Below are 15,106 nucleotides of genomic sequence, written 5' to 3'. Positions count from 1 at the left end.
CCCGATATCAAAAAGTCAATCCCTCGGTCAAACTTCCCAAAAATTCAACTTTCGGCATTTCAAGCCTAATTCCACTACGGACTTCCAAATAAAATTCCGATCACGCTCCTAAGTCCAAAATCACCATACGGAGCTGTTGGAATCATCAAAATTCTATTTTGGGTTTATTTACACATAATTCGACATCCGGTCACTATTTGAACTTAAACTTTAAATTTTTCATCAAAATTCCATATCTCGGGCTAGGGACCTCAGAATTTGATTTCGGGCATACGCCTAAGTCCCAATTCACGATACGGACCTACCGGACCTGTCAAAATATTGATCCGAGTCCGTTTGCTCAAAATATTGATCAAAGTCAACTCAGTTGTGTTTTAAGCATCTAATTCACATTTTAATCCATTTTTCACCTGAAAAATTTCCGGAAAATTTTTACGGACTGCACACGCAAGTCGAGTAATGGTAAATAGTGTTTAGATCACATAATTAATCATTAAATTTAAAAATAATATTTTGGGTCATCACAGTCACCCATGTCTGGTTCAATTTGTTCTCTTGGGTGATGATGTTGTTTTTCTTTCTTGTTTGTGTCACACCTCCTTTTTCCCGAGGGTATAGAGAGTTTTTCCAATTTAAGTGACATTATTCAAAATGGGATTATTTATTTATTTAGAGTCACCACATGGAATAATTTATGGTGTCCCAAGTCACCGATTTATTTTATAATCCCAAATCGAGGAAATTTGACTCTTATTTATGGTCTGCGAACACAGAAGATCGGGTAAGAAATTCTGTTAACCTGGGAGAAGGTGTGAGGCACTCCCGAGTTCCGTGGTTTTAGCACGGTCGCTTAACAATTAATACTTGGCGTAATTATCTGATTTATTATATGTTTTAAACCTATTGTGCATTTTTGTCCTTTACCGCTTTTTAATATTTATGGAATTTATTTGAACAAGTCGCGATATCGCACACTTGTCATTTTGGTACACATTGCAAACCGCGCCATGTGAAATGCACCCGCGATTTACAACATGTTTATTTTTATTATTATTTGAAGTTATGATCAAGTCGCGTGAAACGTGCACTTGAATTGGGGTTTACGTATCATGACTATACCACAAGATCCGTACCCATAGTCACGATGATTTATTATTAATCGCACCTAAATCAAGTTACGGTGTTCGAATATTATTCAATTACTAATTTTGACATTATTGTAAGGTCATGAGGTATGTATATTGTTATGGAGGAAATGAAGTAAATTAATTATGAAAAAAGTTGGCTAGCTTGTGAATGTTTATTTGTTTTTGGTCATGTGCAACAATTACCCCATAAATACGCTAGGGAAGTCTAATTAAAAGTCTTACACCAATCATGGCCCAACCTAATCTCTTATAATTTTACTGCTAACCAATATTTGAAATTAGACTAAATTTATGGCAGGAAAAGATAGATACAGGCAGGATCAATTTAGTCGCTAAGACAGGAGATCAAAATGAAACTGAAGCATGTTAAAATGGAAAGCCATTACTTCATTGAATAAACAAAAAAAGTAACGAATTAATACATATTCATCAATAAAATTAACCATATGAATTACTAAAAAGGACAATAAATTAATCTTAACAAATACTCAACATGAGAATAAATTAATCTTAGCACACTCAGATGCGAACTCGATCATATCATACTCAAAATTAAATTAAAACTGAGTGACCCAAAACATTAATGAGAAAAAAATAAAATAGAAAGAGAAGTGAACCTTTGTATTGATGATTGTGGATCTAAATTACAACCACTCAATGATCGGATAGCTCTCAACTGGACCCTTCGGACCACGGAAAACTCGAGCGGCAAATCTCAACTTGCAACCTCAAACGACCTTGCAAAACTGACGATTTAGTGGCTATTTTTGGAGCTTTTCTTTGGGGGGGAGGGGGGAGGGGTTAATGATGGCTCAAAAGTGGTCAAGGGATGGTAGTTTTGGGGTGGTGAAGCTGCTGGATTTTTCGAAAGAAAGCCGAAGAAAGAATGACACGAGTAGAAATTTCCTTATCCTAGAAGAAGAAAATAAACTTTTCTCAATTCCTTCCTCCCTATTTTTTCCTTTCTCTCTCTCTCTCTCTCTCTCTCTCTCTCTCTTTCATCACATTTCTCTTCTATTTATAGAAATTTATTTCGGTATTTTCAGATTTTTATTTTTATTTTTTTATTTTTTTTATTTTTAATTAAAAAGAATTTTCACTTCCCATTTTTCTTATTTTTTTTAAAAAAATAATTCCCCACTTTCCTTTACTTTTATTTTTTAATTTCTCACTTTTTTTACTTTTAATATATTTAAAATCCCACTTTTTTACTTTTTTTTTTATTTTCCACTTATTTTACTTTTCTTTTTTTATTTTCCACTTACTTTTACCTTTTTTTTATAAAAAAAAAAATCAGATAACCTTTCTTTTTTTTTTAATTCCAACTTTATTTTACTTTTTATTTTTTAAATTTTCACATTCTTTTACTTTTATTTTTTAATTTTCCACTTTCTTTTATTTTTTTTATTAAACAATTTCTACCTAGTTTTACTTTTACTTTTTAATTTTATATTTCTACTTTTTCTATTTTTTAATTCCCATCCGAAATTTATTTTTTAAAAAACATAATAATTAATTTTTATTTATTTTCGGTTTTTAATTCATTTTATTTAAAAGTAAAGATAAAAATAATAATAAAAATAATACTAATAGACCTTTTAACTTATTAATAATTTTTTCTCTCTCTCTCTCTCTCTCTCTCTCTCTCTAAATATATATATATATATATATATATATATATATATATTTATAAAATATATATTAAATTCTGAAAATATTTACATAGTAGAAGGTGATAAAAATTCAAATATAGTCAAAAATTAGGTGCTTACAGTTTGCACGATTTAATGTCTTGAAAGTTTTCTCAGGATCCGGCAATGCTTCAAATAATTCACCGGTTCTTGAAGAGTTTCTAGGCATACACCTATAATACACAAGACCACAAACGTTAGAATTTCAATGTAATGAATACAAATGGAGAAAATTGACTAAACTAAGAATCCTAACAATTCTTATAGCTGTAATTAGTAACACTATTGCTTCCCCGGCAACGACGCCAAAATTTGATCACGCCTAACTATGCCTCCTAAGAGGTCTAGCGGTCGCTGCATATATAATCCGATTTATAAGTCCGGAGTCGAATCCCACAGGGAAATAACGTGCCAATTACAACTAATAGTTTTGCACGAATTCAAGCAATTAACCTTCAGAAAGATTATATAACAATTTGAGAGTTTACTAACTAAGATCAAAGTAATTAAAAATACAGTAATTTGTAACTAACAAGGCAAATATTGTAGACAGGATTTGAAAAAGTCTAAGGTTATGATTTCCCCTATTGTCGGAATCTTCCTCGCTACGTTTCCTATAAATTCGCTTAAATATTTTCTACCGATCATGAGTACTTTAAGTGCCGTAGCTATCTCTTGAGTAACTATTACAATTTACTAAACGCATTCTCTCGAACTACGCTAGCTGGCACTAATTTACCGCTCACGACGATCGCACCAAGGCTTCGTTATCTCTAATATCATCTTTAAACCCTCCGTATCGATCTCTCAACTAAGTTAGGAGTGATGTTGTTCAACAACTACCTAAATGTGTACTCTCTCTCAAGAAATACACACACTAAATAGGCACAGTTAATTGAGAGCTTTTCAATTAACAACAATAAAAATATAGTTGAATAAGTAGATAAAAATCAAAGGCAAATCTATATTAAACGCAGTAGAGAATCATCCTCCAATAGGTTCCATCAAACCTTAGATTAAAGAGTTTAGCTACTCATAACTACAACAACAATTAACATAATGTTTAAAGACATGGAACTACAAAGTAAAGAGATAAAGGAAGGGAAAACTCGTTTGATTCTTGCTCCACAGTGCTTGGCAATCTATTTCTTCTCCAAAATCATGTCCAACCCTAGAATAACTCATGTCGAGCCTATTTTAACCCGTGACTTTTAATTACCGTGCTATAGACCTAGCGAAGCCTGGTCTATAGCGCGGTCGATCTGGCTATATATCTCGCGAAGCCTGGTCGGTCGACCTGGCTATAGACCTCGCGAAGTCTGGTCTATAGCGCGGTCGACCTGGCTGTAGACCTCGCAAAGCCTGGTCTATAGCACGGTCAACCTGGCTATAGACCTTGCAAAGCCTGGTCTGTAGCACGGTTTGGATACTTGATGCTTTTGTGCTCTTTTCTTGTATTTTTGTTCTCTTTTTGTGCAATTTTCATTTGATGATTTCTTCCGATGTTCCTACACATAAAATAACACAATTTAGCTCAAATATCGCACAATAACTCATTAGACCAATAAAATATAGGGCGGGTAATGTGATAAAAGTAAAGCATTTTGGCATCACATCAATTAGATTTAACTATTTATCTTTAATATGAAAAATACTTACGGAGTAGGAAATAAATTTTTCTTGGTACTCTATTCAATTCAAACATTACCTGTCGAAGCCTGATTACCAACTTTTGGTCCTTCTAAACTAGCGAGCACACCAAAAACAGAAAAAGAAAAACACTCAAAAGTTCATAGAAAAAGAAGAATCCACTAGTAAACAAGGACTTCTTAATTTGTTAAAAAGAAAGAAAAATAATTCATTATATAAAGAGTTGGCAACGATCTATATTGCGCGGACTCTTTATTTTAACCATCATCGTATAAATAGTTAGCAACAATTCATATCGGGATCGAGTACTTTGACCATATCTTATCGACAAATTTGAGTAAAAATAAAAGATTGAATTTAGCTGCTACCTGCTAGTGCTAGCCTAGAACTTGAGAAATCTTCTAAACGAAAGATTAAATTATTGACCGTACACCACAACTTATAAGCTTTCCACAGAATATTTATCATAATTTAGGATATTTTTATAAATCTTTTTTTTGAAATTTTGAATTAATTTTTAGTCTAAATCGTGCACTCGAGCAATACCTTCAAATCTTAAAATTTAGATTATAAAGGATCCGACCTCTAGATCCAATCGAATACCATGCTCGAATCCGAGCAACATAAGGAACAATGTATTTAACCTATTTTTAATGGTTGTCTCCTATTCTTTGCAGAATACATTTGGAAAATATTTAGTAGACGTTATAAAAAATAGTATTTGGCAAGCTGTATTTTGACATAAATAATAAATTTCATTTGAAAAAAATTAAAGGTAATCTTACAGAAATGTCCCAAAAAAGTCTCAACTTATCAATCTCTAGCCATTAATCATAGACTTATTAAAACTAGCCAAACACATATAAAAATTGAAAAATCAAAGAAATAAGGTTATTTCTGTTCAAGAATCACACACAAAGATCTCCTTCCATATTTTAAGCGTGGTTAACAACCATTAGATGTAAGACGGAAAGAAAATTTCATGAATGAGGTAGCAAATAAAGTGATAAAATATATACACATATATATATATATATATATATATATATATATATATATATATATATATATATATATATATATATATATATATATGTATACACACACACATATTTACAAGAATCCAAAAATCTAAGCAAAATATGACTTTTTTCAATGGGTATGGTTTGAGATTCATTGAAAGCATATAGATGAGTCAATATACAAAATTTGAGGAAGATTGGAGGTGATTTGGATTGATTTGATATCAAAATTTGTAGTTAAAATCGAGTTCAAAAAATTCTTTTTCGATACATGTATCAAACATATATCACGCATGTATCATGGATATACATGTGATATACAACTGATACAAGTATGATGCATATGTGATACACGGTGTGATATGTTCATCTTATACTTTGAATTTTTAATTCAAACCACCTCAAAACTCTACCAAATCATCCCAAAATTGAGATTCAAGTTCCTTAAAGTGTGCCCAATCTATTCTAATAACATCAACTCAAAAGAAATAAAAAATTTGACCTTTTTTGGTTACAAATAGCTAATTAACTAATATTAGTAATATTTTATGAATTGACCAATTTTTGTTATAAGTTACTTATAAATGGACATAGCTGGATTTTCCCCAAAATTAAACATTCATGGAAAACTATTATTTCACTAAAAATATTTCTCAATCAAACTTATAGTGTTTCACCAGTATTTTAAGTATACTTCAGTATTTCTAATGAGGGCAAATACTGAAATATTAGTTTTGGTCAAAGGGTTTGGATCCGATCTTCCCTCTACATTTGTTTGGAGTTTCATGATGAAGCCTTCTTGTCTTTCACCTTTTGTTTTTCTTGGTTTAGAAAGCGAAATATATTAAAGACTAAAATAAAAGAAATTAGTATGTCATTTTTTTGCACTAATTAAGGTGATTTCTTCTTTTATGAGTTGGCATGTGCATATCAAACTGCTGTTGCCTATTATGGGAAGTAAATTTTTTATAATTTTTCCATTTTGAAGCAAATCATGGCTCACACTCACATCAATAAACTCACTTGTGGCAGACTTATTGAAAAAGAATCCACCAGAAAAGAGCACACTTTGTTCTATGCTTTACCGACATATTAATTAAACCACTTTTGAAGCAGTAGAATATTACTAATCCCTTTTCATTTTAATTGATTATTTATTATTTTCAGAATTTATTTTTTATCATTAATTAATAATTAAATTGATCATATGAACCTTACTCCTAGGCTATTAACTCAAAGGGTAACTTTGAAAAAAAAAAATTAATTACTTCTTGATATCTGAAAAAATTAAATATTATGGACCACAAAAATTATCAAAAAATCAATTAAAATAGACCGAAGGGAGTAATAAAGAACTAGAAGATTGGAAACGAAAATATTACTCCCTCCAGTCCATTTTAGTTGATTTTTTGAATGTTTTCACACATATTAAAGAATCTACCTTTTGACATTCATTAACAATAAAATTGGCTATATTAACCTTTACTATCTCTTTAATTTGTTCATTGAAAATATAATAGATACCCCAAGACTCTTTATTTCAAGGACAATTTTGAAAAAAAAGAACTTAATTGCTTCTTGAGACCACAAGAAAAAGACGAAAAAATAAATTAAAGTGGACCAGGTAGAGTAATGTTTTGCTTTGACAATACAAACAATTATATAAGGAATAGTTATAAAATATTTATTAACCCATTTAAGAATTTAAAGTTTTAATAAATAACCTTGCTTTTATGAACTAATGGAAGTTTCAAAAATTAAATACTAGGTCGAGTGCGATTTGATTTGTATAACACGATTGGATGTGGGTCCCAATCATTAATCCATCCAATTTTCATAACAAGCAATAATACTCATCAAGAAAAGTAGATGGGAAAGACAAAAGGAGCGTTTCATAGTGAGATACAACTGGAAAATTCTTTAACGTTTTAGAGAAACTAAAACATATGTTTATGATATTGAAGTTAACCTCAATCGATAAACAGTGAAAAAGAATTGATTTAAGTTGTAAAATACACGTGTCAGACGTATTTGAAACCAATGGGGCCTTAAGCTAGATAATTGAATAAAAATTAGGGTACCATATTTGCGAAAATAAAACACTTAAATTTTTCATTTGCAAAACGAATACAACATGCATAAATCGACTCACCCTTTAAAAAGTTACCTTTGAAGGTAAATTTTTAACATATCTTTGCGGATCTCCTCCATTGTGGCATAGATGTTGTTTCAATGTATTTAAAGACAAAAGGAAATATATGGACCACGCAGAAAATTTTATTCGATTTAGTAAAGATCCATGTAATTTCACCTTTATACGAAGTTGTAGAACGAAAAAGTAGTCCTATAAATTAGACAATATATGTGTACACACACATCTATTAGAAAATGTTGGCAAAGCAATGCCAAACGACACCATTTGAAGCAAGGATAAATATAGAATTGACCGATCAGTCGAAACTACTTACATTCGCTAGCCAAAAAGTGTATAAAATATGTATATTATTTTTATATAATACACACACACACACACACACATATATATATATATATATAAAATATTTTGTTGACATTATTTTGGGAGCGGCTAAAAAGATACATTTTTGGATACTCTGAAATCTGGTCTTTTAAAGGTAAAAAATTAAAATGGACAAATAATCAGCATTCTCTTGCCAACATCTCAGCGAATTCCACATATAAACTTGTACTCACTATTTGCTTGAGAAATTAAAGAGCCCTAGGAGCAATAAACTTTGTTTTTAAACGCTCATACATGCTTAGTTATTTTCTCGTTTAACAGCAGTAGTTGAATTGCACTATTTACACTTCTAATATGGTTATATTGTGCAAACACATGAGATTAATTCAACAAAGATAAGCAAAAAATAGTTCTTTGCATGTGGGCTTGGCCCATTTTCCCCCAATTGATGGGATCATTTGATTTGTCTGTACACATTCACATGTAAGGAAGTCATTTCCACTTTCGAAATTATTTCCCCACACACACACACACACACACACACATATATATATATATATATATATATATATATATATATATATATATATATATATATATATATATATATATATTCTCCACTCCATTTAATAATTTTGAGGGTCAACCTGTGACCCCTCCCCATCAAGGGTGTTCAAACTTTAAACAAGTTAATAATTTTTTTTTGGTAGATGAATGATATACCAAAATTTTTAAATCAAACTACGCAACATTTAGCTAAACAATAACAAAAAAAAAAAGACCATACATGGTGGTCTCTGTTTAGTTTTGACAAATAAAATGGGCAGGACTTTGAACCCGTGAACAACACTTTGAATACCCTGAACCGTTGAACTGTCTCACTCAACAATGTTAAGGGTGTTCAAAATATAATATATAATTATATAAACTAGTATTTATACCACGTATAAAGTAGTATTAAACGCAATATAATTTTTCGACGGAAGGGCGTGCGTTTGACCACCCTCCAAGTTTCTTAATGATCAAGTTTATCTATCATTTGATTCAATTGATTTCAGAAAGATTCGATGCTAATGTATCATCTCACTCGCAATCACTTTGAATCTCTCTTCCAATATTTTTTTATCTTTACTGTTTGTATTATAATAAGTACTTCTAGATAAAAATCCGATCTGATGAAAGTGATAGTTTCTTGATCTTGGCTAGACAAAGATGTACATAATTTGAGCACATAAGCTAGTAATTAATTAACGACCGTAGATTACCCAATATTAAAATTAGTAGATTATATTGTATGTGTAATTGGCAGCCCTAGCTATAAATCTCCCTTCAAGTAGTTAGCAAGGGTATTTCTTTTCTATGAAGAAATTGACTGCCAAAGACTTTAAATTCACACAAACCCATGAGTAAACAAAGTCTCAATTTACTAATAAGACTTTCTTCACACACTTGTCGATCTCCTCATGGTCTCTTTTACTTTTTCTTGATTTTTTTTAGTGTGTGGTTTAATTCATGATTAAGATGTTTAGTACCTTTGATTAATGTCAATTAAGTTGAGTCGAGGTTGTCAAAGCAAAGGTGAGAAAATTTTAGATAGCGTTAGGTTTTTTTCTTCTTCCCCGTATATAGTTGGATGGTGAAGAAAGAAGGTTTTCAAATCACCTAATCCTACCATCTGTTTGATTTTTTTCAAAGTTTCTTATGTCATGTAAAAAAATTAAAATTTCTTTTAAAATAAATAAATAATTAAATGATGTAGCCTATTTGAGCGTGATGGATATTCTGTAGGATGCCCGTTGCCCTCATCAATAGTCATGGAATAGCCATCTAAAAATTATAGTGGCTATAAATGGCAACATCAAGAAAGAGATGTTTTGTTCGTATGTTACTAATTAATTGTGTTTCCAATCATCTAATTAATGTAATCATTAGGCCATCAATATCTTCTGTTGAGAAGTCAGCAAAGAAGTTATATGCATTAAATCCTAAAGATTATATCATGTGGGTACGTACACTAAATAGAGCAATCCCGTGCAAACCACCTTCTTAATATTTTTCCCCATAGTTTGAGGGCTTTCTATGGAAGAAAAAATTAAGGTTATACGTTGATAATGTCAAAATCTTTTACATAATTAGTGTAGTTATATATATATATATATATATATATATATATATATATATATATATATATATATATATATATATATATACACACACTCTTATATACACTCTTACAATTTTTATCAAGTTGTCAATTAATGATTATATGTAAAATAAAATAAGATGTATATAACAACAACAATAATATACCTAGTATAATTTCAAAAAAAGAAGAAGATGTACATGTGCTTACCATATATAAATGACATGCTTGAGTAAATCTTTTTACATCATGAGTATCTAAAATATAAACTCAAGAATTAAAACCAAAAAAAGAATTGGAAGGCCGCGGCGACTATATATTACTTACTAATTACTTACGTGGAAGAATATCGATCGATAGGATGCAATCATTACATGCATAATTATTAAACATTTACTCTCTCCGTTCACTTTTACTCGTCTAGTATTCTAAAAATAGATTTTTTCACTTTTACTTGTCTTTAGTATATCAAGAGAAGACAATTTCTTTTTTCATGTTATACCCACAATATTAGTTACTCTTTTCAAATCATTTTCTTAAATTTATTAAAAATATGCATTAATTAATATGAGTATCATGGTAAATTATGCACTTCATTTATTATTTTTAAGGGGTGTGCAAAGTCCATAGTGGACAAGTAAAAGTGAACGTAGTGGACAAGTAAAAGTGAACGGAGGGAGAAGAAAGGAATAGCTAATTTTCTTGCTTTCGTGTTACAAGAAAAATTTAACCGTTCTCTATTTCTATAATTTTCATAATTTACTTCTAGTGGTGCTTCTTAGTTGTGTAATACCATGAGCATCATTTCTTAGCTCAGGCCTAGTCTTAATTAGAAAATAAATTGAACTAACCCACGCTAATATATAGCTTTCCGTTCTACAAATCCCTCCCCTACCCCTCCCCCCCGCCTCCCATGAGTTATATGAACTGTATCAAAAGAAACTTTTGTGAAAGAAAAAGGGCATATATCACTTTTAGTCCGCGACTGAAACTATTTATATTCGTTAATCGCAAAAGTATAATAAATTTGTATATTTTTGGTATGTAACATACCGAAATGCATATATACAAAATATATCTATTTTTCTTATTATTTTGAGAGCGGCTATATATAATTGTTATTTTTCCATAGCCGCTCCCCTTGTTGTGCCGGGAGCTGATCGTGGCGAGAAGACCTCAGAATAAGTTGCTAAAACAAACAGAACGAGAGGATCGATCTGTTCAAATAATTCGGACGAGAAATGGGTGGCAACATGTAGAGCGATTTTTTCTCTCTTCAAAACAAGAAGAATAGCTAGTGAAAATATTACCCATTCTTTTGGGATGTTAGAAGTGTTTGTTATATATCTGTATGAAGTAAAAAGAGAAACCAGAGCTCAATTACGTCCACCACCTTTGTCATATTCTGTAGGGATAATGTGCTCCATGCTAATTAATTAAAGCGTTGATTTTCCTTCTCGAATTTTACCCTCTTATCATTTTCTTTTCATTTTTCTTTACCTTTTTTTTTTTGGGGCCTTAGCTTGAATTTTAACGTAGTTTCTATCAATACCATCAACAAAGGTTATTCGTTTAAACTATTCTTGGATTTTAACAAAGCATATAACATATTGATGGATAGTCATATATATATATATATATATATATATAGCCATCTCGCTGCAACTTCTACCCAATCAAAAAAAAAGTTGAATGAGGCAAATAAATAGAAAAATCCATACCTAAACCTTTCTCTAAGCCTAAGACAATCCAAGATATAGAAAAATATTATACGGGAAAAAATTAAAATATGAAAAAGGAATATTTACATTATAACAAAGTATACAACAACACGGATCATATAAAAAGAAAGAAAAAAAGAACCGAAAAGTGATATATAACCTCTATTTACAGGTACACCCCCAAACATTGAAATTTACTATATAAATCCTCACTGTCCCATGTATGTCGCTCAACAATCATACTAATACACAAAAACTTCAACTTTGTTCCAAGCCCAACAATCAAGAAATCTCATGCATGAAGTGCTCCTCGAAAAAAAGTTCAGGCCAATTATATGAAGAAGTAATTCCTTCAGCTGCATTGGTGGAAGTGCTGCTGGAATCTCCTTGATTATTATTGCTAATGGAAATTTCAGTCAATGGTGGCAAACGACTTGAAGAAGTTGGAGAAGGAAGATTAATATTATTCAATGGGGAACTTGTTGAATCATTTCCTTGATCAAAATTAAAATTGTGACCATTAATATCACTTGTGTTAATATTATTATTCAAATGTGTTTGGAAATTGAAAGGGACTTGTTGTGTGTCTGGCAAATGCAAAGAAGTATCTTGATTTTGGAGCAGTTGAGAGTCAGAGTTTTCATTGGAGAAAAGTGTTTGATTTTCAAGATGGGATAAGTTTAAAGAAGGGGTAGTACTTTCCTTAATAGAATTTGACAAATTAAATGCCCCAAAATCTCCAAGATTATATTGAGTGTTTGAGCTTGATATTGGGTAATTATTTGAAGCTGATGAAGATTGGAATAGAAATTGTAAGTATTGAAGCTTAGCTAATTGGGCAGCTTCTGTTTGTAATCTTACAGCATGATCTTCTAGTGGATGATGCTGAAGTAAGTTTGCCAAAGCTATTATATTAGGTAAGCTTGCAAATAAATCAGTTCTTGGCCTGTGAGTCATTGGATCATATCCCATTTGAATCAGTTTCTTCTTTAAATGTGTGTTCCAGAAATTCTTGATCTCATTGTCTGTTCTTCCTGGTAGGTGTGTCGCGATCGCAGACCATCTATAATAATAATATCACAAAATCATTAATGAATTTTTACAAATAAGAAAAAGATGGAACATTTAATAAAGATCGAACCGTAGCAATTTCAGTAAGGGGTTCAATATATAAAGAAGTAAACATATTAAGAAATCAAAGGGACTCAACATCTACTACATATACATAAAAAAATATTTTTGACCTACTATATATAATGTAATTTTTCGGTAAAAAGGAGTTCAGATGAACCTCCTTCCCCAACCCTGGCTCCGCTCACGCATGGTGGTAATTAAAACAACAAAGCTATTCTTGAATCCTGAATAAGTTGGAATCTATTATGTAAATTTTTAGTATTGTTCATGTCGCTTCATGTAAGCTTATCCGGTTAATATTATATGAAATACGGTTAAAAATAGAAATAAAAAAAAAAACTAGAAGTTCTCTATATATTCTACTAACATATACATTTATGACATGACTAACGAGCATAAAAAATGACAACAAAAATCCTGCATGAAAAACGAAAGTAAAGGTGATAAAGTACTGAATATTATTACTTGTTTCCTAAGATGGAATGGAGATGAAGAATTGTTTGTTCTTCTTCTTCAGAGAATTTGCCTCTCTTGATATCAGGCCTCAAATAATTAGTCCATCTTAATCTGCAGCTCTTGCCACATCTATTAAGGCCTGTAGAATATGAAAACAACAAATGTTATCATTGAAAAATGATAGTATTTGATATAAGCAAAGAAGAGAAAATATAGAAAAAGAAGATGTGAAATGGAGTGTGAATTTTTTATTTTTTTGTTGTTGTTGTGAGAATAATACTTAACCTGCAAGCTTAGGAAGAGCTCTCCAACTGCCATGGCCATGTTTGTCAATATAATCAATAAGTTTCTGATCTTCTTCAGGAGTCCATGGCCCTTTTTTTAGGCCATTTTCATCACAACAAGGAGACCTTCCCATTTTGTGAGGTAGATTTTTTCTTTTAACTTGTTTGGCTGGTTTCTTCTTGCTGCTGCTACCTAAGCTATGTTTGTAGTATTTATACATGCAATTCTAAGTCTAGCTAGTTTCTTGTCCTTCATACAATTTAACAAGATTTGATTTGACTGTTATTTTATTTTTTAATTTTATTCATTAACTAATGCGGACTATAATAAGTAGACAAGGCACAATCTCTAAATTATTTATTTTTAGCATTAATCTAAGTTAGATATTTGCTTGGTCAAAATTCTAGACAAGGTTTAGAGGAAACTGCCGACAATAGATTGTTCTTTGTATTATTTAGTCCGTAGATTATGCTCCATGCACTAACCTGCTATACCTAAATGGTGTAGATTTCTTGTTTTTCATTTCTTCACACGACTTTAATTTATATATATATATATATATATATATGTGTGTGTGTGTGTGTGTGTGTGTGTGTGTTGGAAGTTAAACCAAGATTAATTATTATTCCTAAGTTGTCTAGGATTGGGTATTTACTAGGTTACTTAATTCATGTCTAGTCGGATTTTATTTGCCAAATTCATATTGAAATAGGTTTTGTTAGTCTAGTCAAATTTAGTTTGTAGTATTATAAATATGGGTGCTACTACATATTTTCTATTGTAGAGAGGTAACTATGATGTAGAAAGATTCAAGAGTTTATGAGTTATGAAAAAGCCTCCTACCATGTTCTTTCCCTAGTTTGATAAATTTCTATATATATATATATATATATATATATATATATATATATATATATATAAGTAAATAATGCACCGTAGGCCAAACTAGTTATATAATTAGGTTGGCCAATTACCTCCATAGATAGTCTACAAAACTCGAGTTTTTAATAAATAATTGAAATAATGGATTAAACAATGATCAGGTGATGTGAAAATGGGACCAGGTGATTTACAAGTCAAAAAAGACGCAACCATGCAACGAATAGAAAGAGCTTTCACTGCGTCATTTGCTTGCATGGTTTGAAATTACTTTAATTAGTCAAAATTAATTTTATACAACAAACACCATCACTTTAATTTCCTTAAAACCCTGGTCCGGTTGAGCCATTTAATTTTATCCCATTTAATTTTATTTTCAATTGTATTGAGTGTATGCACACTCTTATGCTTAACTTCTTGATGTAACAGAGTTTACTTGTACAATTCAGCTAACCTTTTGATTTACGAAACTTGATAAAAAGTTTTTATCTAGGTTTG

The 15,106-nt window shown here is 30.7% G+C and overlaps 1 protein-coding gene across 1 annotated transcript; it reads right to left on the bottom strand.

Moving 5' to 3' along the window:
• Window positions 1-11,915: 11,915 nt before the first annotated feature.
• Window positions 11,916-13,931, bottom strand: LOC104091050 (transcription factor MYB93-like). Its single transcript, XM_009596303.4, has 3 exons — window positions 13,730-13,931; window positions 13,454-13,583; window positions 11,916-12,917 (listed from the first exon to the last, which is right to left on the bottom strand). Exons 1-3 carry the CDS (start codon window positions 13,860-13,862, stop codon window positions 12,137-12,139), a joined length of 1,044 nt encoding a protein of 347 aa, XP_009594598.1. The 5' UTR covers window positions 13,863-13,931; the 3' UTR covers window positions 11,916-12,136.
• Between the last annotated feature and the right edge of the window lie 1,175 nt (window positions 13,932-15,106).

Source organism: Nicotiana tomentosiformis, chromosome 4 (assembly GCF_000390325.3).
Source record: "Nicotiana tomentosiformis chromosome 4, ASM39032v3, whole genome shotgun sequence".
Classification (NCBI taxonomy): Eukaryota; Viridiplantae; Streptophyta; class Magnoliopsida; order Solanales; family Solanaceae; genus Nicotiana; species Nicotiana tomentosiformis.
This window is presented reverse-complemented; position numbering and strand designations above follow the sequence as displayed.

Excerpts from the sequence above, each read along its gene's own strand:
- LOC104091050 (XM_009596303.4), bottom strand. The coding sequence starts at position 13,862 with ATGGGAAGGTCTCCTTGTTGTGATGAAAATGGCCTAAAAAAAGGGCCA. Across the intron at positions 13,584-13,729 it reads AGCTCTTCCTAAGCTTGCAG|GCCTTAATAGATGTGGCAAG; the intron begins GTTAAGTATTAT and ends CATATTCTACAG. Across the intron at positions 12,918-13,453 it reads CATTCCATCTTAGGAAACAA|ATGGTCTGCGATCGCGACAC; the intron begins GTAATAATATTC and ends TTATTATTATAG.